At 37.9% G+C, this 26,943-nt stretch overlaps 2 protein-coding genes across 2 annotated transcripts in view; one reads left to right on the top strand and one right to left on the bottom strand.

Moving 5' to 3' along the window:
• LOC134753606 (protein bric-a-brac 2-like) overlaps positions 1 to 13,070 on the top strand; it is a 39,208-nt gene extending 26,138 nt beyond the window's left edge. The window contains exons 8-12 of the mRNA XM_063689541.1: positions 7,937 to 8,049; positions 9,162 to 9,272; positions 10,195 to 10,352; positions 11,689 to 11,746; positions 11,920 to 13,070. Of these exons, the coding sequence (XP_063545611.1) occupies positions 7,937 to 8,049; positions 9,162 to 9,272; positions 10,195 to 10,352; positions 11,689 to 11,746; positions 11,920 to 12,021 (542 nt within the window). The 3' untranslated portion in view covers positions 12,022 to 13,070. The remainder of the gene's footprint in view (positions 1 to 7,936; positions 8,050 to 9,161; positions 9,273 to 10,194; positions 10,353 to 11,688; positions 11,747 to 11,919) is intronic.
• Positions 13,071 to 23,049: 9,979 nt separating this feature from the next.
• LOC134753615 (gamma-secretase subunit pen-2) lies at positions 23,050 to 26,926 on the bottom strand. The gene is made up of 3 exons (XM_063689552.1): positions 26,801 to 26,926; positions 26,483 to 26,587; positions 23,050 to 24,900 (listed from the first exon to the last, which is right to left on the bottom strand). The coding sequence occupies exons 1-3, from the start codon at positions 26,859 to 26,861 to the stop codon at positions 24,761 to 24,763; spliced, it is 306 nt and encodes a 101-aa protein (XP_063545622.1). The 5' UTR covers positions 26,862 to 26,926; the 3' UTR covers positions 23,050 to 24,760.
• Between the last annotated feature and the right edge of the window lie 17 nt (positions 26,927 to 26,943).

A 26,943-nucleotide genomic window follows, 5' to 3' on the forward strand; every position in this document is an offset into this window, starting at 1 on the left:
ACCGCCAAATCTTATTAATCAACTCATCACTAGAAAGAAAAAAGAATCGACAGTTGAGCCCAGGTAGTATTTATACGTCATTATGACGTCAGCTACGTCATTATGACGTCAGTTACGTCATTATGACGTATAAATGACGTCATCGTGACGTATAAATGACGTCATCATGACGTCACTTGTACGTCGCTGACGTCACTTTGCTACTTAGGAGGTCATCGATATAGCAACTCCTGAACTGTAATTAAAATTTGCTACCAAAAATTCGATGTCTGTATAGCCTTTCGTTGAAACGGATAATGTATTAGTCACATCGTGTACTTAAAATATTCGTCTAGTCTAATCTAGGGTAAATTATAATAGGACTGAATTTATTTTCGCCATATTTGTTTACCGAGAGCAGCTATTTTAATCTTAATGTTTATTAATTTGTGGTAAGTTGAGTAAGCTATCTACTTATAGATCGAATCATATCAACTTAGCTAATACACTTACCTGTACTAACAATGGCATTGTATTATTACAATACTATTATCTGCTTTTGTTCTCGTAGCCGCCAACTAGTTACTTACAAGATAAGTTATAAGTGCATTGCATGTATATTTAATTTTTAACCTTATTCCTTGTTGAATGGTCTAAAAACATGTTGTAACAAATGGTTTTCTACAAAGTGCATTCGTTTTGGGTGTCGACGGTTGTAAAATGCAAATAAAGTTATGTTAGCCATTATTTAGTGTATTTTGTAGTCTATTGTTAAAAAAATAGAGTCGTTAATCTATACTAACATTTCAAGGCGGTTATAATCTGCTTTTACTACGAGGTAGTTATCCTAATTTGTGGTTTACCATTCAATGGCATTGTATTCTTGAGACTCTTTGAGTAAACAGGTAAGTGCATGAGCCCAATTGATATGATTCCATCTATACTTAAAATTAATTGTGAATTTTTCAATTATTCCTATATAATCAATTTTCTATTTATTTTAATTCCACTGCTGTGTAAAAAAAAGAGATTCTAGGTTCACTTCCGGATTGGTAAAATTTTAATTGTATGTACGTGGGTGTTCTGTATTCAAAAAAGGTAGATTTAATGACATTCTAATGTACTTCATATTAATATATAACAAGCATTCTTATTCGTTTAAACTACAAATATATCTAAGTAAGATATATTAAAGTAACTTACTTCCTTTATACAACAGAGTAAAATTCGTTTATTTAAAATTTTATACTGTATATTTTCTTTCCTGTGCTTTTTTCTTTGTACTCTAGCATTTAATTTCACTCTGACTGACCAAACAACACTTGTGCCATTTTCAACCAAAAGGGGTACTTATTGTCGGTTGTCAATAGATTAGATTAGATTAGATTAGATGATTTATTTCATGAAAGACAATTTACATAATAAGTTTGCATTAATGTCAAAAATATAAGAATTTCTATCATGATCGTCAACATAAAAATAAAAATGAAAATAACAATACTAATGAAAATAAAATTATAGCTCCAATAAGGATTGTCAACACAATTACAATAAGAGTAAGTAGATAAATACTTACAAATCCAAAATATAAGTAAATTTACAATGTCAAAACTTACACTAAAACAATAAAAACACAACACACAAGAACAATAAAAGTAGAAACAATAAATAAAAAGTCAATTTATCCCAAATGGGAACAGTGGTTACAGTGTGATATTAATGGAGTAGGTATAAAATAATACAAATAATATCTCCCAATAAGAATCGTCAATACACACGTCAATAAGGCGCTATTTCCATATAGCTTCAATTCGAAATCAACCTTATCGACAAGCGACAATGTGGTACCTTTTTATTGAAAACGTCACATTTATTTACCCATAGATTCATTGATGTGTAAAATCTGAGGCCAATAAAATTCATGCTTTGAACTTGACGGCGAATGTAGATGGCACTGTGCGTTGAAGATTTTGCGATAATTCTTGATGACAAAAGATTGGCAATTTAGTAACCACAAAACATATGACAACGCCATCTAAGATGGTCCATCTTCTTCAGCTCTTAGTCCCTGGCAAGTTCGGTTCTCCATACAAACGTAGTTACGCTCTCATTTTAAAACGACTATCTAGATTGCTCTGAAACTTTAGACCGCGGGCCAGGAACAGATTTCCATGACCAATCGCCTCCCGGGCGAAAACTCTTATAGTGGTTAACGGCTATGTATGATGAACCCTCGTGAACGTCAGCTGCCGCTCCGTCGGTGGGTTGAGGAATGGCAGCAAATAAAGTCTATAAAAAAATTGTCATCGCCTCCCGCTTGATACTTTGTCAGATGATAGTTTAGATGCTATTGTGAATAAACAAAATCGTCAGCCGATTGTATCGCTGTGGAAAGACCGTCAGCTGGTCACATGAACATGTAAAAAAGAAAATTCTTTTCAGTCATCGGCGTCATCGCCTCCTGTTTGATACTTTGTCAGATGATAGTTTAGATGCTATGTTAATAAAACAAATCGTCAGCCGGTTGTATCGCGGTGGAAAGACCGTGTTACGCGTGTCGGTGGCTGCCATTCCTCAACCCACCAACGGAGCGGCAGCTGACGTTCACGAGGGTTCATCCTACATAGCCGTTAACCGCTATATATATGAGTTTTCGCCTGGGAGGCGATGACTGACGAAATTTGCGCCTGGCTCGCGGTCTATTACAATAGGATAAGGTATATCTAGGTCTGTAATTAGTTTATGTAGGTTCAGATACAATTTTTCAGTTCAGTTAATAAAAAAATACAGCAAATTTAAGTTTTTCATACAAAACTTGTTTTTGCTGTATTTCGTTTGTTTTTAATACTAGAGCTATATAAACTAATTACAGACTAATTAGAGATTAATTTTAATTAATTACTTCATCTTATTGTATGTGCGAGCTTTCATTACAATCCAACATGTAGTTTTAAAATGAGAACGAAACTCCGTTTGTATGGGAAGGTGAAATTCGGCCGAGCTTGCCGGGACTCACTTTTTTCTCGATTTCTTCTTGGACTACATATCTAAAGCACTCAATGTTTTTTTTATTTTATTTGCCAAATATTAAGTTCCTAGAAAGCCAAATAGAACATCCAAAGGATTATCCAACATAATATTATTTGTTGATTAGTTTTTAGTTTTTTTATTTGTTGTCAACTTAGTTTGATTTTATTGTATTTTAAGGTATGTTTATTTACTATATTAGTTTATTTTATTAAAATAAATCTACCTGTACTTAATAAAATTTGATAAAATGTTAGTCAATAAAATACAGTGAATTTATATTAAATTGTGTTAAGGCAGTAAAACTAGTGTTATTTTTAAAAGTATTTGGCTTTACGAACAGTGTTATAGCTAAAACTTGTTTTTGCGCTGATAAATTTTATTGTAATTTTTCATCAGCCATCTTCTCTATATTTCTGACTGAACTAAAACTATCTTATCAATTTTATATTTTTACATGTACAATTAAATAGTAGATTGTTAACCAAGGGATGAAAGGCAGTCATTTCTGCCGAGGTATTTTTGGCGCTCGAACGCAGTGAGAGCGCCAATAGTCCGAGGCTGAAATGATGCCTTTCACCCGAGTTAAACACTCTACTTTTCATTTCGAATACGAGGAAAGTAAAATGCATGTCTTTTTTAAAACATGACCAAGTATAATTTTTTATAGTATTTTTAGGTACCCTACCTTCAGTTAACAATTTAGGCAAAAGTGTCTCTATTTATGGAATGGAGAGTCAAATATCAGAATGGAAATTGTATAACAAATCCATTTAAATTCAAATTTCAATTGCTTATCGTAAAAAAATTCAAAAAACCGTACTTCGATCGTAAAATGCTCTAGTGCAGACACGTATCATTTTCTGCACACCTTTTAGAACAACAATGATCCTCTTTCAGAGCATGAGTAATGAAAAATACATTACCGTATTTAACTATTATTTTGTAACAACGCAAAAGTACCCGTACCCACGTTGTAAATGGTACCTTTTTTCAAACTCACCTCCACCGGTCATAGCCGCGAAAGGTTACATTATAAAATAAACCTTAATACTTTCTAATAAAGTTTGCTATTGCGTGTTAATTACAGTAGTCATGGACGAGGTCAAAATGATTGGGTACTTAAATTATAAGAGCTCATGGTATAGTAAAATTAATTAATGAAATTAAAGCTGTGTTAACTTACTATGTACTTACGATAACAGATGTCGCTGGCATTATTTTGTTTATATAATTTTTCCTACCAAAATATAGTTCTTGCCGGACGCTATAAATGCAAATAAATGATTATGATTATGATTATATTTACAAATATTACTATAATTAATATTGTCTTCGGTTACCGCGATAGTTACTCATGAAATAAAACTATGAAAACGGATTATATCGCGTATATTGAATTTATAATACATCCCGACGTTTCGAACCCTTTACAGCGTTCGTGGTCAACGGGTGACTGAGGAAAACTACAAAATGCAAAAATACCCACATACCAAAAATAATGAACCATCATAGACTATAAACTTTAAGGGATGTATTATAAATTCAATATACGCGATATAATTTGTTTTCATAGTTTTATTTCATTATTACTATAATTATTTAATTATAACTTTTAAAAATTAAAACTGTTTTTTTAAACTTCTTTTTTACCTTGTTTTCTTGTTTCAAATCGGAGACCAGTACAATAATAAATCAACACATAAAACTAGGAGCTCACTAGATGGCGTTACGATTAAGTATGATTCGCCAAGGTGGCGCCATCTAGTTGTACTCGTAATTAAAAGTTTTATTATTTAGCTATTTACTCGTCTCTAACTTTTAAACTTGTGTATAAAATGAAATGTTTGAATAAAACGTATTTGTATGGACTTAATTATTTATAAATGTATTTATTTATAGGAAATATCGAATTATCGCCATTTTAGGGTAAGGGGTGGTTGTAATCGGGGTAATAAAATGTTTTGTCGTCTATTACTTGTTTTATTCTCTGATTTTCTATTTTAGGTAACAGCATTTATACGTCATTATGACGTCATTGTTACGTCATTATGACGTCGCTGACGTCACTTTGCTACCTGGGATGGGGGCTAAGTTCGTGTATAACTCTGTTTCAACTTACGCATGTCCGGATATTCTCTGCAGGGGCCCATTTATCAAGAACTTGTAGCTTGTAATACAAGTGGAAGTCCCTTTTTGACAGCTTTTGTTAGAAAGGGACTTCCGCTTGTATTTCAAGCTACAAGCTTAGGTACTAACCTAACCTCTAACTATAGAGGTTACTTTGGGAGTTAATTGCATCAAGCGAAGTGTCATATATTCGTGTATCAAAAGCTTATAAATTAAAGATAATATAATCAAGAACTACATACCTATATATTTTTTCCACGTGTACGAATATCAACGCCTCTTAGAATAATTTTTAAGAAAAAAAAACCGACTTCAATGGGGGATGCCGCTGAAAGTTCACTTATTGTTGATGGTGCACTCTTAGATTCCAGACAATGAAATGAAAAAGACAGCATCTTTTGCCTAATTATGTAGAAAAGGAGGTAAAACCACCCATTTCGTTTTTGTAAGGGTTGCAGTTCTAACCTAGCCTACTTTTCTGATAGCATTTCGTTTCTGTAAGGGTCACAGCTCTAACCTAACCTAACCTACTTTTCTGATAGCAGTTCTGTTCTGTGAGAATCGCAGTTCAAAACCCACCCACCCACCTAACCCGGGTCTGGGTCCGGATACGAGTCCGGGTCCGTGTCCGGCTGTCCGGGTCCAAGTTTGGGTCAGAGTTCGGTTCGGGTCCGGGTCCGAGTTGGGGTCCATGTCCAGACCCGGGTCCGCGTCCGAGTGCGGGTCCAAGTTTGGGTCTGGGTCCATAAGGAAGAGAACAAATCGCCAAACGTGAACTATGTGTCATTGAAGAGTTCCGTTCTGATCATCATCAGCAGTTCCACTTCATCAAATGTCACTTTTTTAATGTAAGTGCTTGATTTATTGATGAAAATACTAAAACCACTATATGTATGCCTTAAACATTTGAGGAGTTCCTTCGATCCCTCATGGATCCCATCATCAGAACTGCTTTTTGACAAAAACGGGACAAATCTGTATGTATATACTTACAATCAAAAAAAAAATTCAAAATCGGTCCAGAAATGACGGAGTTATGGAGTAACAAACATTAAAAAAAAAAAAAAAACAACCGAATTGAGAACCTCCTCCTTTGAAATCTTGAAGTCGGTTAAAAATATGATCATATATAAGGAGATTTTTCGCCTTCTGGCTCAGGGATCCGCCTTAAGACCATTGTGAGTTCGCTGTGATAATGACCCGACGAAGTAAGTATTCTTTATTTTTACATTTTTTAAACTTATGAAGCTTAAAAAAAACACGCACGCAGCAGACGCGCGAGCAGAGCCACTATAAAAAAAAGTAATATTTGTAATATTAATTATTTATGTACTAAAGTCGCCAATCTTTTCGTTTGCTGAACTAATTGTGATAATACTTGAGGCCTGTAGAAAATTTTTAGCACAGGATGGACTTACCTTATGGCTCCTCTACACCATGGCCCTCCGCTGGACTAGCGAGATGGCCATGCTTGAGAGCACGCACTATGTAATGGGCCACATGTAGATGAGCAGGTACGCACCATCGCTGGCCCACCAGTCACCACCTTTGATGTGAGGACGAAAAACCGACACCGTGGCCATATATCCCATCGCCCCATCGCCATCCCGCGCGCCATAAGCCATCCGACACCACTACCCTCTCTACACGCTGACCCATCTTAGTGGGCCAGTATGATGGCCCATCGTGTAGAGGAACCAATAATACATGGGAATTCACCTATAAGGTATTGGACGAAAATGTCACAGATCGAATACAACTGTTTTAACTAAATATGTTATCTATCGATATATACCAGCCCCTTCTTAGGCAAAGGAAAACTTCATAGGAACAGGACGTAATGGCACAGGGCGGACACGATATACTTCAGAAATCACTTGCGTTTCTATGTGTGAACGGCACGTCTGTACACACGTCATGCGTCATTGTGAGTACTGAGCGGCCGGCAAACGGCCGTCAATCTGCTGTCGCGGGGCGAGGTCATTCGAGTCGGGGCGGGGCGGTGCGTGGCCGTTCTGTATGATAATACTATTACTTATTCTGTGGTAATGGTAAGAAATATATACTTCCTCGTTTGGGTTAACTTTTGGATGACCAAATGGTACCTACCTAGTCGTTTTTTAAAAAAAGCAGCAAGCACTAGCTGCACCAATTCTTGGGTTTAATACCACTGATCCTCTGTTTTTAACGGGTTCCGCCCTCCTTTAGCAGCAAAAAGCTAGAAAGACAAATAATACGTCAATAATCTCTTGGAATAGGGAATATTACGCGAAACTCTGCGCAGGGGGAGCCACTACCACAATTTGAGGGTCTATCGCAAAACAAGAAAATCGAAATTTCGTTATCTTACATATCTCTGTCACTGTCACGATAAAGAGGCAGATAGTGAAATTTCGGATTCGCGTTTTTCGGTAGGTTCTCTGTAAACAAACCGCCTTGGAGCATCAATGTCATATTTTATTATTGATGAAAATTAGTCAAAAAACTGTTAAAAGCACAGTATGTATAAGTTACTCTATGGTTTACTAAACGGGCTACTGCTGCACTCTGGTGGCAGAACATTGCAGTAATACCCCCTATTAGCGATTTATGACTGCTTGTCCATGTCCACTGAGGCGTAGTGGAGTGGAAATGTGGGGAATAAACCAATAGCATTGGTTGTAGGTAATTAGTGGACATGCAGCCTTAAGCCGGTGTCTTAATCATTTGGCGAGGACATACTGGTGGGGGGTGATAATTTTGTCCCTTACACTTACAAGGCTAAAGAAATATACTTACGTTACGTCGTTATTTGTTACAGATTTCCCGATCGCAAACGTGCAGTGCCAGTATGATTCCCCTGACGAGAGACCGGAGCAGACGGATCACACCTATGACACGCGAGACGAACCGCCAGCCTTCATCATACACCAGGTCAGTGACATCTAGTGAGGGAGTGAGATCAACGTGCAGCCAGTACTACGACGGACGAGAGACCGGAGCAGACAGATCACACCTATGACTCGCGAGATGAACCGCCAGCCTTCATCATACACCAGGTCAGTGACATCTAGTGAGGGAGTGAGATCAACGTGCAGCCAGTACTACCACGGACGAGAGACCGGAGCAGACAGATCACACCTATGACTCGCGAGATGAACCGCCAGCCTTCATCATACACCAGGTCAGTGACATCTAGTGAGGGAGTGAGATCAACGTGCAGCCAGTACTACGACGGACGAGAGACCGGAGCAGACAGACCACACCTATGACACACGAGACGAACCGCCAGCCTTCATCATACACCGGGTTAGTAAAATGCGACATACTTATATTGTCGTGGTTATAGCACAGGGCGGACACGCTATTACATCAAAAATCACTGACGTTTCTATGTGTGAACGGCACGTCTGTACACGTGGCATGCATCATTGTGTGAGTAAGTTGCTTGAAAACAGTACTGAGCGGCCGGCAAACAGCCGTTAATCTGCTGTCGCGGGGCGACGTAATTCGAGTCGGAGCGGGGCGGTGCGTGGCCGTTCTGTATGATAATACTATTACTTATTCTGTGTCTTAGTTTGTAGAGTAAACGAAATCCTCGAAATGTTCTACCTCAGGGATGGCCAGGGGGCGCCACAAGCCCTCGGAAATTGTCATATACTTGGAAATTTTGACCCATGCCACCGAGCCCGGGTGGCCGAGCGGTTGAGGCATCTGTCGCGTAAACGGAGAACGCTGGTTCGATTCTAGGGCGCTGGAGGCCTTGGTCATTTTTTCCTTGGTATATGATATTTATTTCGTGTATAGTTTAAATAGAAGTGTGACTACTTGTAAAAACACAAATTAAAGTGTGTTCTTAGAGTTTGTAGAGTTTTGGCTAGGCCATAAGGAAAGGAATTTTGAAGCAATTTTGCTGTGCCCTAACAGGGTATCATGTAGCGACTATATTTTATTTACCACCTGTATGTAATGAACATGATTGCAATAAATAAATGAAATGAAATGAAAATGGAATGATGGAATAATTGTGGAACGGTTTGTTACAGCCAGTACATATTCAGGCGTCGGCGGCGCCGTACGTGGAGGTGACGCCGAGCCAGAAGATATACCCTGCCGTCAATAGTGTCAATGTCATACATGTCGGGGACAATAATAGGGTGAGTTGATCCCTAACAGCATTTATACGTCATTATGACGTCAGCGACGTCATTATGACGTCGCTGACGTCACTTTGCTACCTGGGATCTAACTACGAAATTAATATACACTTCTTCCTCGCGTTATCGGGGCATTTTGACACGGCTCACGGCTCACTGGGGTCCGCTTGACAACTAATCCCGAGAATTGACGTAAGCACTAGTTTTTACGACAGTGACTGCCACCTGAACTTCCAACCCGGAGGAGAAACTATTAGGCCTTATTGGGATTAGTCCGGTTTCCTTCACTGACGAAGTGCTTAGTTACCGAACTGGTAAATATCAAATGATATTACGTACATAAGTTCCTAAAAACTCATTGGTACGAGCCGGGGTTTGAACCCGTGACCTCCAGATTGAAAGTCGCACGGTCTTACCGCTAGGCCACCAGCGCTAGGTTCGAAATTAATATACACGGTGGCTAAAAAATAAGTGCATTCCCGTTGCCAGGGAGAGGTTTTGGAGGATTTAAAACACAGCCGGTTTTAGCTTATTTTATATATAACCCAACAATAGCATTAGCATTAGCATGTTATTTTAAGTTTAAGTTATACTTAAGTATTGCATACCCGAAATGGGTAACTGGTAAAACAAATTGTATCATGATTACCATCTACAAATGTACACAGTACTGCAATAAATCATTCCTATTCTAATATAAATGTATCTAAGGCTGCCTGTCCACTAGAGCAAAGTGAGCCAGCGGAGCGGTGAGTGAGGTAAAAATCCACCAATACCGCAAAGAGGAGCGGAGATTTTATGCCATTATATTGATGGATTTTTATCACGTTCACCACTCCGCTCCAGTGGGCAGGCAGCCTAACCCAACCGCAAAAAGAACTGGTTAATGCTAAATAAATATCCCACTATCTTTTGTCCACAGCAACAACAACAACAAACCCATCAGACTGAATACATGAACATCAACAAGCGCATCCGCCGCAGTGAAGTGGTGTTGCGGCAGGCCGCCGACTGCGTCAGCCGCGGACTCACTTTCCAGACAGTGTCTCATCAGTTCAACATACCCATATCTACTATACGGTATGTTTACTGAATACAACAACAACAGTGAAGTGTTGCGAAACGCCGACTGTGTCAGTCGACTCACCTTCCAGACAGTGTCTCATCAGTTCAACATACCCATATCTACTATACGGTATGTTTACTGAATACAACAACAACAGTGAAGTGTTGCGACACGCCGACTGTGTCAGTCGACTCACCTTCCAGACAGTGTCTCACCAGTTCAACATACCCATATCTACTATACGGTATGTTTACTGAATACAACAACAACAGTGAAGTGTTGCGACACGCCGACTGTGTCAGTCGACTCACCTTCCAGACAGTGTCTCATCAGTTCAACATACCCATATCTACTATACGGTATGTTTACTGAATACAACAACAACAGTAAAGTGTTGCGACACGCCGACTGTGTCAGTCGACTCACCTTCCAGACAGTGTCTCACCAGTTCAACATACCCATATCTACTATACGGTATATTTACTGAATGAATACATAAATAACAACATGTACTGCTTTTTGTCTTGTGTAAAATTGGAAATCGCAGCTCTGAGGCACAATTTTATCTATTTTTTATTTTATTCTATTATTATTCTCAAATATATATTTTTTATAATTTTATAATAAACAGTTGAGAAGTTATTTAAGAAAATAGGCAAAAAAATACTATCCCCCCCCCCCCCCCCCCTTCGAAACTACTGGGTCTAAAAGTTTGAAAAAAATACCCTAAATAGATATAGATCACAGGAAAACCTATAAGAAATGTGCAGTCAAACGTGAGTCGGATTTAATTACTTAGTTTATGATCCGACCCCTACGGGTTTTTTAAAGACATGTCTTACGTTTCACATCATAAAAAATACATTGTTTAAATTATGTAATGTACGGAACCCTTGGAACGCGAGTCCGACTCGCACTTGGCCGGTTTAATCTATTTTACGGCGAGCGTGATGGGCACCTTTGCGTCTGGACGGGCGCGGGACGAGTGGTTTGACTAGGTTCTATGTGTGTCTTTTTTTAGTTTAGTTTTAATTTAGTTTAGTTTATAGTTAATTTTAGGGTAATTTATTATTATGTACGATGTCGATGTATTGTTGTGACTTGGTTTTAGTTTAGTTTACTTTTTAGTTAATTTTAATGTAAATTGATATAAATTGTACAGTATAAGAAAACTTAATTTTATAATAAATTTCAATATTTTTTACTTTCCTCAATACGTATAACATCAGCATCATTAAAGATGTCTCTAGACATCTCCGAATTCAAAATACTCGGCTCACATAGGTGTATAGGTCGGTAAGTCGGTATCTCGGAATCGTATTGTTATTTATGAATAAACTTTTCTTTCAGATTCTTTATGGCAAGAAAAGGAATCCTACCACAAAGGAGACGCGGACGTAGTACAGTGGTAAGCAACATAACAGTTTATTATATCCTTTTTGCTGAATGTCATGCTTCAGCTTAAAACCATAAACGTGTGGCCAAAAAGGCCAGATAGACCAGGCCGCCACAAAATCTCTTCTACTACCCCCTCCTTTAGACCACTCTTTAACGGTATAATAACCAAACTCAATATTTCAGGCCCCGCGCCCGTGCTCCAGCCCGGAGCCTCCATATCACATGCAGCACTACAAACTGCCCGACATGGTCGCGCTGCGGGACAGCGAGAACTCCAATGAGTAACGTCACTAATCCATAGATGGCGCTGTAGTCAACGCTGCAGTCGAAGCGAGAACTCCAAGTAACGCCAATTGGTAAAAGATGGCGCCTTATTAAAAACTACACGGCAGATATTAGCCTAAACCACAGGGCGGACACGCTATACATCAAAAATCACTTGCGTTTCTATGTGTGAACGGCACGTACACGCGGCATGTGTCATTGAGTAAGTTGCTTGAAAACAGTACTGAGCGGTCGGCAAACGGCCGTCAATCTGCTGTCGCGGGGCGAGGTAATTCGAGTCGGGGCGGGGCGGTGCGTGGCCGTTCTGTATGATAATACAACTTAAAACTTATTCTGTGCCTAAACTATAACTCCAACGAGTAACGCTAACGCCACTCGTCGCAGGTTACAGATCGTATGTCGTACGTAATACAGTAAAATCCCTGACATTATGTATCTCAAACAACCCAGGTAGCAAAATGACGTCATTTTGCTACCTGGGAAGGCTCGGAAACCGGTTAAATTTCCAAACCGCTATCATGTACTTGGCGCAAAACTTTTTCATTTCTGTTTGGTTCGTGAAACCGTTATATTTAAACCGGTTTTTAGACGACCATTTCCATAAAGTTCTTGTCAGATTAACCTGTTTGGAACAATAAAAACCGGTTTATTCCTACGCACGGTTTTTATGTTTACGCAGCACACCGCCGGCGGGCCGGCCGTCTCGTCGCTTGTCGAATATACCGGTATCTTTAGAATAGAATAGAATTTCTTTATTTGCCAGAATACGTGTATAAGATGACAACAGAAAAGGTTTACATGTATTCAGTCGAGGACACGACATGCAAATAATTGACAATTTAATAATTTTAACATAAAATAAAAGTACAATATAGAAAATATTACGACAGAAATGAAAACAGTGGTTAGGTTATAATAAAGTTCTTAAAACGTTCGTATTCATATGAAAGTTCGGAGTAAAACCGAAATAAACCGGTATTTTAACCAATTTCGAGCCTTGATCGTAATACATCGTTATATTAACGTACGTGCCATATACTATAGTATTTGTGACGTTTTCAACCAAAAGGTACCACATTGTGGCTTGTTGATAAGGTTGATTTCGAATTTAAGCTATATGGAAATAGCGCCTTATTAACAACCGACAATAAGTACCCTTTTTGTTGAAAATGGCACATTTCAGGAACTAATAATAAGCTACCAGAGACCGTAAAATATTGTGTAAGTGCCATTTATATATCAAATTCCTGTTAAAATATGATATTTATGGTGGCACTTCCACATTTTGTCAGTTTAGGCGGAATCTAGTATTAATTTCGGTTCACTGCTGGATAGTACTCAATAGAAATGTATATATAGAGCGTAGTCATAACCTCGTAAAGCCTATAAATTTTCGTTTAGAAATTTGACTCAATTTGTATAATAAATTGGGCAGTGGCGTAACTAGGGGGAGAGGGGGCAAGTGCCCCGGGCGCCATCCAAGGGGGGGCTCCAAAACGGGCAAAAGGCAGCAGCAGGGATACTTTTGTCAGTCGTCAGGGGGCGCAGGTGACTGCCCCGGGCGCCATATCCTCTAGCTACGCCCCTGATTGGGTTGAGTATATTTCGTTCACACAATAAATTAAAGAAAAGAATTACATTAAAACTTAGTGACCTTAGTGTACAAAGTAATGCACGTTGTAGGTCTTACGAGGGTAGGCATAGAAACCTGACCTTACAAACACATTCAGAGATGTCACTACTGATGTATGGAATACAATTTAAAATCGTATTGATACTAATCAATAGATGGCGCTTTTATCAATGTTTTGAAATTAAACCAAATTGAAACCGTTTGGAGATTAATAATTTATAAATTGTACATTATATTGTACATATTTAAAGTCATAGAAAAAAATATAACTGATACCTAGTATTTTGAATAGAATTTAAATCTAAAATTGTAAACTATTATTTAGAAATACGCCTATTATGTAAAGTGGAAACCCCGAACTATTATGTATGTACTTTTCGAAGAGATTTTTAGATGACTTACTCGTATGCAAGAAATCAAATTAGGTAATCAAAACAGGTTATGGTTCATTTTTATGTTTTTACATGATTCAATAACCTCAGTATTATTTAACGACGATTTTGAGTCAAACATACAGTTGTAACACTTTTTATAATTATTTAATCTGTATTCCTATTTCCTGTAATTATAAACAAATAGGACTGCTTGTAAAAAATATCACATTTATGATAGAATACAGAAAATTAGATACAGTATTAAAGAGGTCTATGCTAATTTCTCTTACTAACAAGTAGGTGCGAGAAGGACAAATGAGGATAATATAATGGTGCTCCCACACTGTTATATAACATTGTGTGACAGGGAAAACATGATATTAATATTGTTTTATTAGGTTATCCCTGTCACACAATGTTACTTCGTATATAAAGTTATATAACAGCCCAGGGCCGGATCTAGGGTAGAGCGAGTGGAGCGGCCGCTCTAGGCGCCGGATGGCAAGGCGGGCGCCAAAATGGCAAATGAGAAAAAAAAGTTTTAAAAGACGCGAGTGTGACGCGGGCCCAAAATACGGTTCGTTTTGCTTTCGGGTAAAAAGCTTCAACGAAGGGCGCCAAAACCCGATTTCGCTCTACCCTGATCAAGGACTCGGGCCGGCACTGTAACAGCCGGTGTGGGGGCACTATAAATACGTATTTTTTTCTGAGATAAGCACGCTATGAAAGCATATGATAGATATATCTATAGTTATGTGAATATAGAATCTCAATATAAAATAGAATCGTAGTTTAAAAGCGCCTGTATTAATAATATAAGTTACAGGGTAAACTAACTCAATTTCGGGATTAATAAGAAACAAAAAGCAAAAGTTGTATAATTAATTATTACAATCTCGATCTCCATTAATTCCATTATACAGGGTGACCTTAGCCATTGGACAAACCCTGAAATCCCACGTATGGTTACTTCTCAGGAATGCTCTAACGTTAATATTTTTTTAATTAGAACAAAAACAAAAATTTATTCCAATGATCGACAACAAGAAGAAACATAATGTATTAATCACCGGCAGTGTTTTTGACAATTTGTTCGAAAATGTGCGGCAATTATGACATTTGTCAAAAGTCAGAATCTTACTAATGTCATAAATAAAAAAGAGAAGAAGGTTTCATACTATTTATTACCTCTGGAGCTATTAACACATACGGGCTGCTCCAAAGTAAAAAATCGTAATTTGTTAATTTCTTCGTAACCGCTACACCGGTTGTTATGATACTTGGTATACTGATTCTAAATACCCTAATGCATATGTACATTTCGGCGTTGTCCAATGACTAAGGACACCCTGTATACCTAATCACAGACTACATAGCATAAGCATAGTTAAATAAAAACATCTCTACTGTGAATATAAATTAATTGTGAATTATACCATGCTGTCTAGTGTCTGTCTGTTCCCAGGTAGCAAAGTGACGTCAGCGACGTACAAGTGACCTCATAATGACGTCTAAATGCTACCTGGGTTATCTCTAAAGCTTGAACCGGTTTACCGCTGAACCGATTTAGATGAAATTCAGTATAGAGATAGTTTGTCCCGGGGAAGAATATAGGATAGATTTTATGCAGAAAAAAGTCGGGATAAAGCTAATATTGTATGAAGAAATTGATTAGTGCAACGAAACTGCCTGAGTTTACCCTAAACAGAGCATAGGGGAAGGAAATTATAGATTTAATAGTTTCGCCTCTATAGAATTTCGTTTCCAAAGTACAATAGCCGCGTAAACATTGAGAAATATAGTATTTTTACACAATATTTTGATAGCAACCAAGGTAAGGTGGGTAAGACTAACAGTTTGTTCTTGTTCAAATACTAAGTTTCGTTTTTTTTTTAATAAAAATGACTAAAGTGTAATATTTGACGTTTTTCATGTGCCTAATCTCGACATCCGCATCCGCGGATGTGAGCCTTTAAAAACCCGCATCCGCTTCCGCGGATGTCAAAAAATCGGCATCCGCAACATCCCTGTTCATGAGTAACTACCGCGGTAACCGAAGACAATATTATATTCACGGTTAGTTTCAGTTTCACTAGACTTATACGTCGAAATATTGGGAGTTCGGAAACAATACAAAAGGTAAGTGATTATACATATCCCGATCGGTCGTTTAAGTCAAGTGATAGTCTTACCCCACCTTATCCCATGTAAATAGAATTAAGCAAATTCGAAAAGATAAATATTAACAAATGAAGCATTTGATAGTACGTACTTAGTATTGCATTTTTAAATGTTTTATTATCTTAATTCATTTATTTATTGCTTTTGTGGATTTACAATAGGTCTCTATACATGATGATTTTGTCATGTCTAACCGTAGGGTAATAACTTTTACTGCAAATAATGTGATTTGCCTAAATAGGGCATTTTCTATGAAAAGGGACCTTATTGTCGATGGCGCTTACGCCGCACAGCGTCGCGCGGCATTGTATTCAAATTCAAATTCAAATGTTTTATTCGTGATAAACTTAAAACTAAAATTACATACAAAAGTATACTAAAGCTATAGGAACTTATAAAATAGGTAGGAGTTGAAGTTTACCACGAAATGGTCTCGCCTCAGCATAATGCTGAACCGAAGGTCAGCGCTGATCTTCCGGCGGGACCATTTTGGGTCACGATCGCAGCGTACGACACGGCCCAACCATAAGCTGAACGCAGCCTTTGCAGCAGCGACCAGCGCCATTTTGTCTACTGTCTATGGCAGTACTTGACAATGTCATTATTGACAACAATGACATATATTTATATCGGACATATATCGGAGAATAGTTTATAATGACGTAAGCGCCATCGACAATAAGGTCCTTTTTTTATAGAAAATACCACAAATATACGAGACGACGGTTTTTTGTATGGTCAGAAATAGTGATAGTTATGTATGTATTATTGTTGTTTAAGTTAAGTTTTATATTATAATTTGGCACTCGTTGGCCGCGCAATATAAAATAATGTTCCTAGAACTATTATTTGTAAGGCAGCTGTTAGGAAACAGTATTATTTTTAAAGAACAAATTATTTTTAATTAATGTATGATTTATGGAACTCGTGTGACATCACAATGGAATCGTTTATTGAAAGCTGTGTTTATACGGTGCCCGCCAGTCATCGTCTATCATCGCCGACTGTGTAGACCAGTGTAGACTTCTAGAGGAGCCATAAAGTAAAGCAGAACATCTAGTTAGAACCCTAAAGCACTGAAAAAATATTCAGAAATAATGTTTTACAATGTTGTTCGTAAAACCGGTTTTAACCGGTTAACCGGTTTTGTGTTGTTTTTCGGTTAATAACCGGTTTTGAATTTTGTCCGGTTTTTGCATTCCCTAGTTTATAAAACATGGTTTTTACAATATACTAATAGTCTGTTGTTGCTGGGTAGAGAAGAAGACAGAGTCCTCACTTCTAATTCTAATATATACAAGAATGGCTCGTTTAAAGGTATAAGATATATAAATAAATAAATATTATAGGACATTCTTACACAAATTGACTAAGTCCCACGGTAAGCTCAAAAAGGCTTGTATTCTAGGTACTCAGACAACGATATATATAATACTTATACAAAAACTTAAATACATAGAAAATATCCATGACTCAGGAACAAATATTTGTGCTCATCACACAAATAAATGCCCTTACCGGGATTCGAACCCAGACCATCGGCTTCACAGGCAGGATCACTACCCACTAGGCCAGACCGGTCGTCGTATATACGGATGAATTTTTTTTAGTTGCATTAATTATTTATATATTTTTTCTGATCGAGAATCAAATTTTCTTGATTTTCGAGGCACGTTTTTTCCTTAAACTGTATTCATCTATTACGGAGTTATCTTTGTACCTACCTACGGACAGTCAGCGTCAAAAGCCAGAAGTATCTACCACCTAATAGTTTTATTTACCGACTTCAATTTCATAGAAGGAGAAGGTTCTGTAGTCGGTTGTGGCTATTTTTTTTTATTTTATGTATGTTCACCGATTACTCCGAGACCCGTGGTCCGATTTGAGTAATTCTTTTTTTGTTCGAAAGGAGCTACTTCCAAGTTGGTCCCATATTAATCTGGTTCTGATCTGATGATGGGATCCCTGAGGAATTGAGGGAACTCCTCAATTTTTAAAGGCACATGTATGGTGATTTGGGTGTTTTTGTAATAAACGATTCCATTATTATTATGCATAGTTTACGTTGCAGGCATTTCCTATAATTTCTTGGTCACACGAGTTCCGAGTGTCTTCGTCTTCACATTGGATGCGGATGCGAGCGGGGACATCGCTACGTGCGTAGCATTGTCTCGCTAAGGGTAATATACCCCATGGCCTAACAGCCTATCTAGGGTCATTACGCTAGTTTTCGTCCAGCTTCAGTTTTCGTCCACTTGACGAAATGAACAAAAACCTACATTGCCGCACAAATTTGGACTTATTGCAATCCTTAATGTCTAAACAATATATATATCTACATAAAAATGATATTGTGTGCTACTCTGTCAAGTGGACGAAAAGACGAAAACTAGAGCATGGACGGAAACTAGCGCATTGACCCTATAAGAGTTTTGTGCCATCCTAAAAAAATGTGAAATGTAAAAGTGTGCCGCGACCACGTAATGTTTTCATCGACTATAATGAACTATACAATATTGTTGTTCGGCTGTAATGGGACAACAATACTGATGTGCCGTCGGAAAGTTTTCAAATTTGCAAAATTTCCACATGGAATTTCTTAGGAAACTTCTCGTTAATTTGTATGGGAATCGAAATTTTGCATATCTAAAATGAAAGTTTTGTTTCCTGCGAAATTTTCGAACTTTTATACGAAACTTCGCAATTGGCACACTTTTTATTAAAAACTGCCTCATTCTTAACCGCAAAACACGGGCTCAAAGTTAATTCCGAAACAAAGACAAGATATAATAAAGACTGCCAATCTGCTTGTGGTTCTTATTGTTGATGGTTCCATTTTAATAATGATTACCAGTCATTGTTGAGTGAACACCATCAACCCTCTACCACCGCACCATCACCACCATCTGGTTGAAACATATCTCTGTCTTTGACATCACCTTTCTGTGTTATATATTGTTCTACCCTGTATGAATAGATCTATAAAGAGTCTCAAATGCTAAGCCGATTATGATGTAGTTCTGCGATTGTATGGTAGCCGTCAGCGTGTGTAGATACAGTTGTAATAAAAGTATTTTTGTGTATGTGTGTTTTATTATATCCTATATTTGGGCATATTCACTTAAAAGTGTACCACCGTGTTTGACGACCTGTCTGGTCTAGTAGTGACGGTAGATGGTCCTGGGTTCGAATCCCGGTAAGGGCATTTATTTGTGTGATGAGCATGGATAGAGAATCCGCCTAGCGGATCACTGGCAGTGAAAGTGTTATGACTTGGCTTGTTTTCTTCTTCTTCTTCTTTTAAAATTATGGCTTCAGCCCAGTGGGACTATTTCGCCAGTATCAAGGTATTAAGAGGTTTAAAAACGACAAAAATTGTACGGTTGCACAAGACAGTGTACGGTGATTTGTTAGCTCTTGTAAATCGATAGCTAGACTTTACAAGAAGCACGTGGACTAGCGGCCGTTGACTCACAAGATGGTGGTTAAACGCGCTTCAAAATTAATTCTCCATTCACTGCACACTACCACATTAGTTTACTGTATAATAAGCTATCGATATTACACTTTAAACAATATTAATAAGCAAAAAACAAAGTAATTAATCACGATGCTAACTATCAAGATGGCGCTCGAACCGGAAGTCCATTGGCTTGTACTCTAAACTAAATGAGGTGACACTGACAGATGTCTTAGGCGGTAAGTACGAAGTGTACGTTCAGAAATCTGATCTAGTGTGAATTCTCGTAAAAAAAATATTTTTACTCTGAATTATTAATAATTAATAAAATATTTTTACTCTGAATTATTAATAATTAATAAAAAAAATTACGAGAATTCACACTAGATCAGATTTCTGAACGTACACTTCGTACTTCCCGCCTAAGACATCTGTCAGTGTCACCTCATTTAGTTTAGAGTACAAGCCAAGTCGACTTCCGGTTCGAGCGCCATCTTGATAGTTAGCATCGTGATTAATTACTTTGTTTTTTGCTTATTAATATTGTTTAAAGTGTAATATCGATAGCTTATTATACAGTAAACTAATGTGGTAGTGTGCAGTGAATGGAGAATTAATTTTGAAGCGCGTTTAACCACCATCTTGGAGTCAACGGCCGGTAGTCCACGTGCTTCTTGTAAAGACTAGCTATCGATTTACAAGAGCTAACAAATCACCGTACACTGTCTTGTACAACCGTACAATTTTTGTCGTTTGTAAACCTCTCAATACCTTGATACTGGCGAAATAGTCCCACTGGGCTGAAGCCATAATTTTAAAAGAAGAAGAAGAAGACAAGCCAAGTCATAACACTTTCACTGCCAGTGATCCGCTAGGCGGATTCTCTATTCAGTTCCTGAGTCATGGTTGTTTTCTATGTATTTATATATATCGTTGTCTGAGTACCCACAACACAAGCCTCCTTGGGCTTACCGTGGGACGTGGGACTTAGTCAATTTGTGTAAGAATGTCCTATACCTAATATTTATTTATTATTTACTTTTTTTTCAAAAAATTATCGACTTTTAGGTTATTTCTACTCAGAACCACGAGTACTATAGATTTAAAAAAAATGTGTCCCCATAAAAATGACAGTTTTGTAACGCATTTTCACATTTTGTATATGGACCGTTACAAAACTGACACCCAAAATTTGTATGAAAAACTGGGGACGCTTTTATTCTTTGTCTCATTCAATAGTACTCATGATTCTGAGTCTAAAGGGGCCCACTGACTATCAGTTCGCCGGACGATATCGGCCTGTCTTCTTCTTTTAAAATTATGGCTTCAGCCCAGTGGGACTATTTCGCCAGTATCAAGGTATTAAGAGGTTTAAAAACGACAAAAATTGTACGGTTGTACAAGACAGTGTACGGTGATTTGTTAGCTCTTGTAAATCGATAGCTAGACTTTACAAGAAGCACGTGGACTACCGGCCGTTGACTCCAAGATGGTGGTTAAACGCGCTTCAAAATTAATTCTCCATTCACTGCACACTACCACATTAGTTTACTGTATAATAAGCTATCGATATTACACTTTAAACTATATTAATAAGCAAAAACAAAGTAATTAATCACGATGCTAACTATCAAGATGGCGCTCGAACCGGAAGACCAGTGAAAGTGTTATGACTTGGCTTGTACTCTAAACTAAATGAGGTGACACTGACAGATGTCTTAGGCGGGAAGTACGAAGTGTACGTTCAGAAATCTGATCTAGTGTGAATTCTCGTAAAAAAAATATTTTTACTCTGAATTATTAATAATTAATAAAAAAAAATTTACGAGAATTCACACTAGATCAGATTTCTGAACGTACACTTCGTACTTCCCGCCTAAGACATCTGTCAGAGTCACCTCATTTAGTTTAAAGTACAAGCAAAGTCATAACACTTTCACTGCCAGTGATCCGCTAGGCGGATTCTCTATTCAGTTCCTGAGTCATGATTGTTTTCTATGTATTTATATATATCGTTGTCTGAGTACCCAAAACACAAGCCTTCTTGGGCTTACCGTGGGACGTGGGACTTAGTCAATTTGTGTAAGAATGTCCTATACCTAATATTTATTTATTATTTACTTTTTTTTCAAAAAAAATATCGACTTAGGTTATTTCTACTCAGAACCACGAGGACTATAGATTTTAAAAAAATGTGTCCCCATAAAAATGAGTTGTTTTGTAACGCATTTTCACATTTTGTATATGGACCGTTACAAAACTGACACCCAAAATTTGTATGAAAAACGGGACGCTTTTATTCTTTGTCTCATTCAATAGTACTCATGATTCTGAGTCTAAAGGGGCCCACTGACTATCAGTTCGCCGGACGATATCGGCCTGTCTTCTTCTTCTTCTTTTAAAATTATGGCTTCAGCCCAGTGGGACTATTTCGCCAGTATCAAGGTATTAAGAGGTTTAAAAACGACAAAAATTGTACGGTTGTACAAGACAGTGTACGGTGATTTGTTAGCTCTTGTAAATCGATAGCTAGACTTTACAAGAAGCACGTGGACTACCGGCCGTTGACTCCAAGATGGTGGTTAAACGCGCTTCAAAATTAATTCTCCATTCACTGCACACTACCACATTAGTTTACTGTATAATAAGCTATCGATATTACACTTTAAACTATATTAATGAGCAAAAAACAAAGTAATTAATCACGATGCTAACTATCAAGATGGCGCTCGAACCGGAAGACTCTATCGGCCTGTCAGTTAGAACAAAAATTTGACAGTTCCGAACAACTGACAGGCCTATATCGTCCGGCGGACTGATAGTCCCCCCTTAAATTGATAAGCGTTTCTCTCTACGTGTCGTTTCGAAGTTATTGTTTGTAAGAAATAGACAAAATTTAACAGAGCTTTGCTAAGTTTTAAGCGAGGTTTAGACTAGCAAGAACTTGCATGCAATTTTCGTTACATTGCGGTGTCTGATCAAACTTTTGAATACAGTTTACTTTAGTAGTCGGCAATGTAACTTAAATTGCATGCGTTTTTTTTTTTTTTTTTTTATTACGTCGGTGGCAAACAAGCATACGGCCCGCCTGATGTTAAGCAGTCTCCGTAGCCTATGTACGCCTGCAACTCCAGAGGAGTTACATGCGCGTTGCCGACCCTAACACTCCTCTCCCCCGAGTTCTTGCTGGTCTAAGCCTTGCTTTATGAACTTGAGAAAATTAGGTGGCGTGTTATAAAATTTCGACTTTTTTAGCCTATGTCAAGGGAGAAAAGGAAAAGTAAATAATTATTCATTCAAAACTATAAGTAATTCAGAAATAAACCTAGGGTAGTAAACAGTAAAATACTGATGTACGTGTGTAAATAAGAAACTTATTTAGCTTTTAATAACTTAAGTTTATTAAATAATTTGTATTTACAACCTTATTGCATAAAAAACTTAATACTATATGCGTCATGTTTGCTTAAGTATTTTAATACATTTTTATAATTTTATAGCAGTACAGACAGTGTTTAAAGATTTAATATATTTTAGTCCTTTTTAGTGTTAATAGAGTTAATCCTCAACTGTGCGTTTCTCTAGAAACTTCCTGCCTCGCACAGCTAAACTGTGGAATGAACTGTCGCCTGCGGTATTTCCGGACCGATATGACCTTCAAACCTTCAAGAAAAGAGCGTATTCCCATCTTAAAGGCCGGCAACGCACTTACAACCCCTCTGGTGTTGCGGGTGTCCATGGGCGGCGGTAATCGCTTACCATCAGGTGATCCGTCTGCTCGTTTGCCTCCTATTTCATAAAAAAAAAATATATATTTTGTGGAATGTTATTATTAGTTAGGTATGGTTAAAATAGTATGTAATATTTTTAGGTTAAAGGTTTTTTTGATTCCGTACCCAAAGGGTAAAACTACCCTACCCCTATTACTAAGACTCCACTGTCACTCTGTCTGTCACCAGGCTGTATCTCATGAACCATGATAGGTAGACAGTTGAAATTTTCACAGATGATGTATTTCTGTTGCCGCTAACAACAAATACTAAAAACAGAATAAAATAAATATTTAAGTGGGGCTCTCATACAACGTGACTTTTTTGTCGTTTTGTGCGTAGTGGTACGGAACCCTTAGTGTGCGAGTCCGACTCGCACTTGGCCTGTTTTTTTTAAGTTATTTTCGATAATTAATCAATATTGGTCCTTATTGACAATCAACAACAACTTGCTTGAAAACTGCACACAATTTGGTAAACACGCAAAATATAGGGCTTAGAACACGATATCAGTGGCGTTAAAAGGGTTAATCGGCCAATTGACTTCCCAAACAGAACAGCTTAAGAGTCCCCGGCAAGCTCGGCCGAATTTCACCTTCCCATACAAACGGAGTTTCGTTCTCATTTTAAAACTACATGTTAAATTGTAATAAAACTTTGCACGTACAATGATATGAGGTACATCTAGGTCTGAATATAGTTTATATAGCTCTAGTATATAAAACAATTGAAATAGAGCAAAAACGAGTTTTGTATGTAAAACTTAAATTCACTGTTTTTTTTTTACTATGGTATGTGAAGCTACATGAAGCGCTGGTGGCCTAGCGGTAAGAGTGTGCAACTTGCAATCCGGAGGTCGCGGGTTCAAACCGCGGCTCGTACCAATGAGTTTTTCGGAACTTATGTACGAAATATCATGTGTTACCAGTCGCTTTTCGGTGAAGGAAAACATCGTGAGGAAACCGGACTAATCCCAACAAGGGCTAGTTTCCCCTCTGGGTTGGAAGGTCAGATGGCAGTCGCTTTCATTAAAACTAGTGCCTACGGCAATTCTTGGGATTAGTTGCCAAGCGGACCCCAGGCTCCTATTAGCCGTGGCAAAAATGCCGGGACAACGCGAGGAAGATGATGATGGTATGTGAAGCTACATAAACTAATTACAGACCTAGATATACCTCAAATATACCTTATCTTATTGTAAGTACTAAGTTTCAGAGCAATCTAGCTAGTTTTAAAATGAGAGCGTAACTACGTTTGTATGGAGAACCTAGCGTGCCGGGGACTCTTAACAGAATGAGGCAATTTAAGGATAAGCTTAGAACTAAGCCCTGCCCAGTGGCAGCACGAAAGACAGCGCCTCTCCTGTAGTACCCCACGCGACCCGCCGCGCCTGGAAGATGAGTGCCCAGGAGATCAGCCCCACCGCCCACGCCAGGGCTCCCAGGCCGCTCATTACCACATCTGGAATTGGGAAAAGTTTTCGGCAAAATTTAATTTTTGGCACAAGCTGTACTTTTCTTTCCACAGGCAACCAATACTCATTGAGACAGTTCAACAACCCGAACAATTACTGTCCACGCGCCAATTCTCTGCATTCGTAGGTCGAGGAAGTGGGGGGGTGTGCGTCGCGCTCGTAAGTACAAAATGACACAAGTCACCATCACTCTGTCATGACGCCCAACATTCCTAACATTCCTCAGCCGTGCACGGAATTCGCGCGCAGACAGTAATAGTTATCACAGAGTTCCTATGACCCCTGTCTCCATTAGATCGGCTCCATGTCATCATAATATTGCACTGTCATCCGATTTACAAAATCGCAAATAGCTCAATAGGGAAGTGGGTCAAATTCAGCTTTCAAGATTTAACCCACACTAACAAATAACAATTACTAACATACACTAACAGAGCACGTTTAATAAAAGCTTGTAAAAAGAAGATTATAACTGCAATTAAAAATGGGGCAACTAACACGTACAGTCGCCATCAGATATATCGGGGCGGCCGAGGTGCTCAAAAATATCTGAACACGCACTCTAGCGCCTTGACAATAGAGGCGTGCTCATATATTTGTGAGCACCTTGACCGCTCCGATATATCTGATGGCGAATGTACCTATATGTATGTTATTTTTGTCTTTCTTCTTCTTGTCTGTTAACTTCCGTGACTCACTTGATGGTCTCATCGGAAGATCAGCGCTGGAAGCCACTAGCAACATGCTGAGATGAGATCATTTGGTGGCACTTTAATCTTATTCTATGTTTTCTTTTACATTATGTAATGTCTCATTTGTTTGTGCTTACAAATGAAATAATTATATTCTACTCTATATTTGTGGTATTTAATTTTAAAGTAATAGCTAAAATATATAACTGCAAAAAATATCTTTCGGTATTCTCCATCTAATTATGGAACTATCTATTTATTTGTGTTTATGAGCTCCGAATATTATGGCATAGTTGCACAAGTGACCTTCTCAAAGTGACAGCTGAAATATATAACTGCAAATATCTGTCGGTTTCTCCATCTAATTATGGAACTATCTATTTATTTGTGTTTATGCGCTCCCAATATTATGGCATAGTTGCACAAGTGACCTTCTCAAAGTGACAGCTGAAATATATAACTGCAAATATCTTTCGGTATTCTCCATCTAATTATGGAACTATCTATTTATTTGTGTTTATGAGCTCCCAATATTATGGCATAGTTGCACAAGTGACCTTCTCAAAGTGACAGCTGAAATATATAACTGCAAATATCTTTCGGTATTCTCGTATTCTCCATCTAATTATGGAACTATCTGTTCAAGACTTCGATAAAAGTTTTTTTTTAATGCAAGCCATGATGAACATCCATGTAGATAATCCGCTAGTAATCGAGATGCAATAGTGCTCATTAAATGTAGATTTTTACCTTCTATACCACGACGGTGGCAAACAAGCGTGCGGTCCTGTTAAGCAGCCACTACAGCCTATGGGCATATTGGACATAAAGGGTGCAATTTCACAATTTGTTTTCAATAATGAATATGAACACTTACATCTCTTGATTTGCTTCTGTTCATCAAACGGCGGCTTCGTGAAAGCTTCCTTGAAGAACCACACCGCATTGACCGCCCACACGAACGGTAGGAACACGCAACCAACTGAAAACACAGACATTGTGTATCAGTGTATACTACTGTGAGTCATATTTTTAAACAACTTATACATATTTCTAGAACTATAAAGAGACTTAAACTGATAGAGCAAGAAAAAAGGAATCTGATTCAGTAATTTAAAGCACTTTTCTTGTGCAATATAATGCTTAAATAACGTAAAAAAGGTCAACGGGATTTCTGCCATTTTCAAACGTATACCTTTGAAGTACCACCTGCATAGTTGTAATTTCTTTTCGTTAGGTAATCTTGTTATATCCATGTTTATTTCGGATTTAGTGAGTTTTTTTAATTAAAATAGCTGTTTATTGCAAAAAAACACTGCAGTCGCTATCAATAGAAAA

The sequence above is a fragment of the Cydia strobilella genome, chromosome 27, assembly GCF_947568885.1.
Source record: "Cydia strobilella chromosome 27, ilCydStro3.1, whole genome shotgun sequence".
In the NCBI taxonomy this organism is placed as follows: Eukaryota; Metazoa; Arthropoda; class Insecta; order Lepidoptera; family Tortricidae; genus Cydia; species Cydia strobilella.

Bases quoted from the DNA above. Each gene is read 5' to 3' on its own strand.
- LOC134753615 (XM_063689552.1), bottom strand. From the start codon at position 26,861: ATGGATATAACAAGATTACCTAACGAAAAGAAATTACAACTATGCAGG. The intron at 26,588-26,800 runs GTATACGTTTGA...CTGTGTTTTCAG, and splicing joins ATGCAGGTGGTACTTCAAAG to TTGGTTGCGTGTTCCTACCG. The intron at 24,901-26,482 runs GTAAGTGTTCAT...TCCCAATTCCAG, and splicing joins ACAGAAGCAAATCAAGAGAT to ATGTGGTAATGAGCGGCCTG.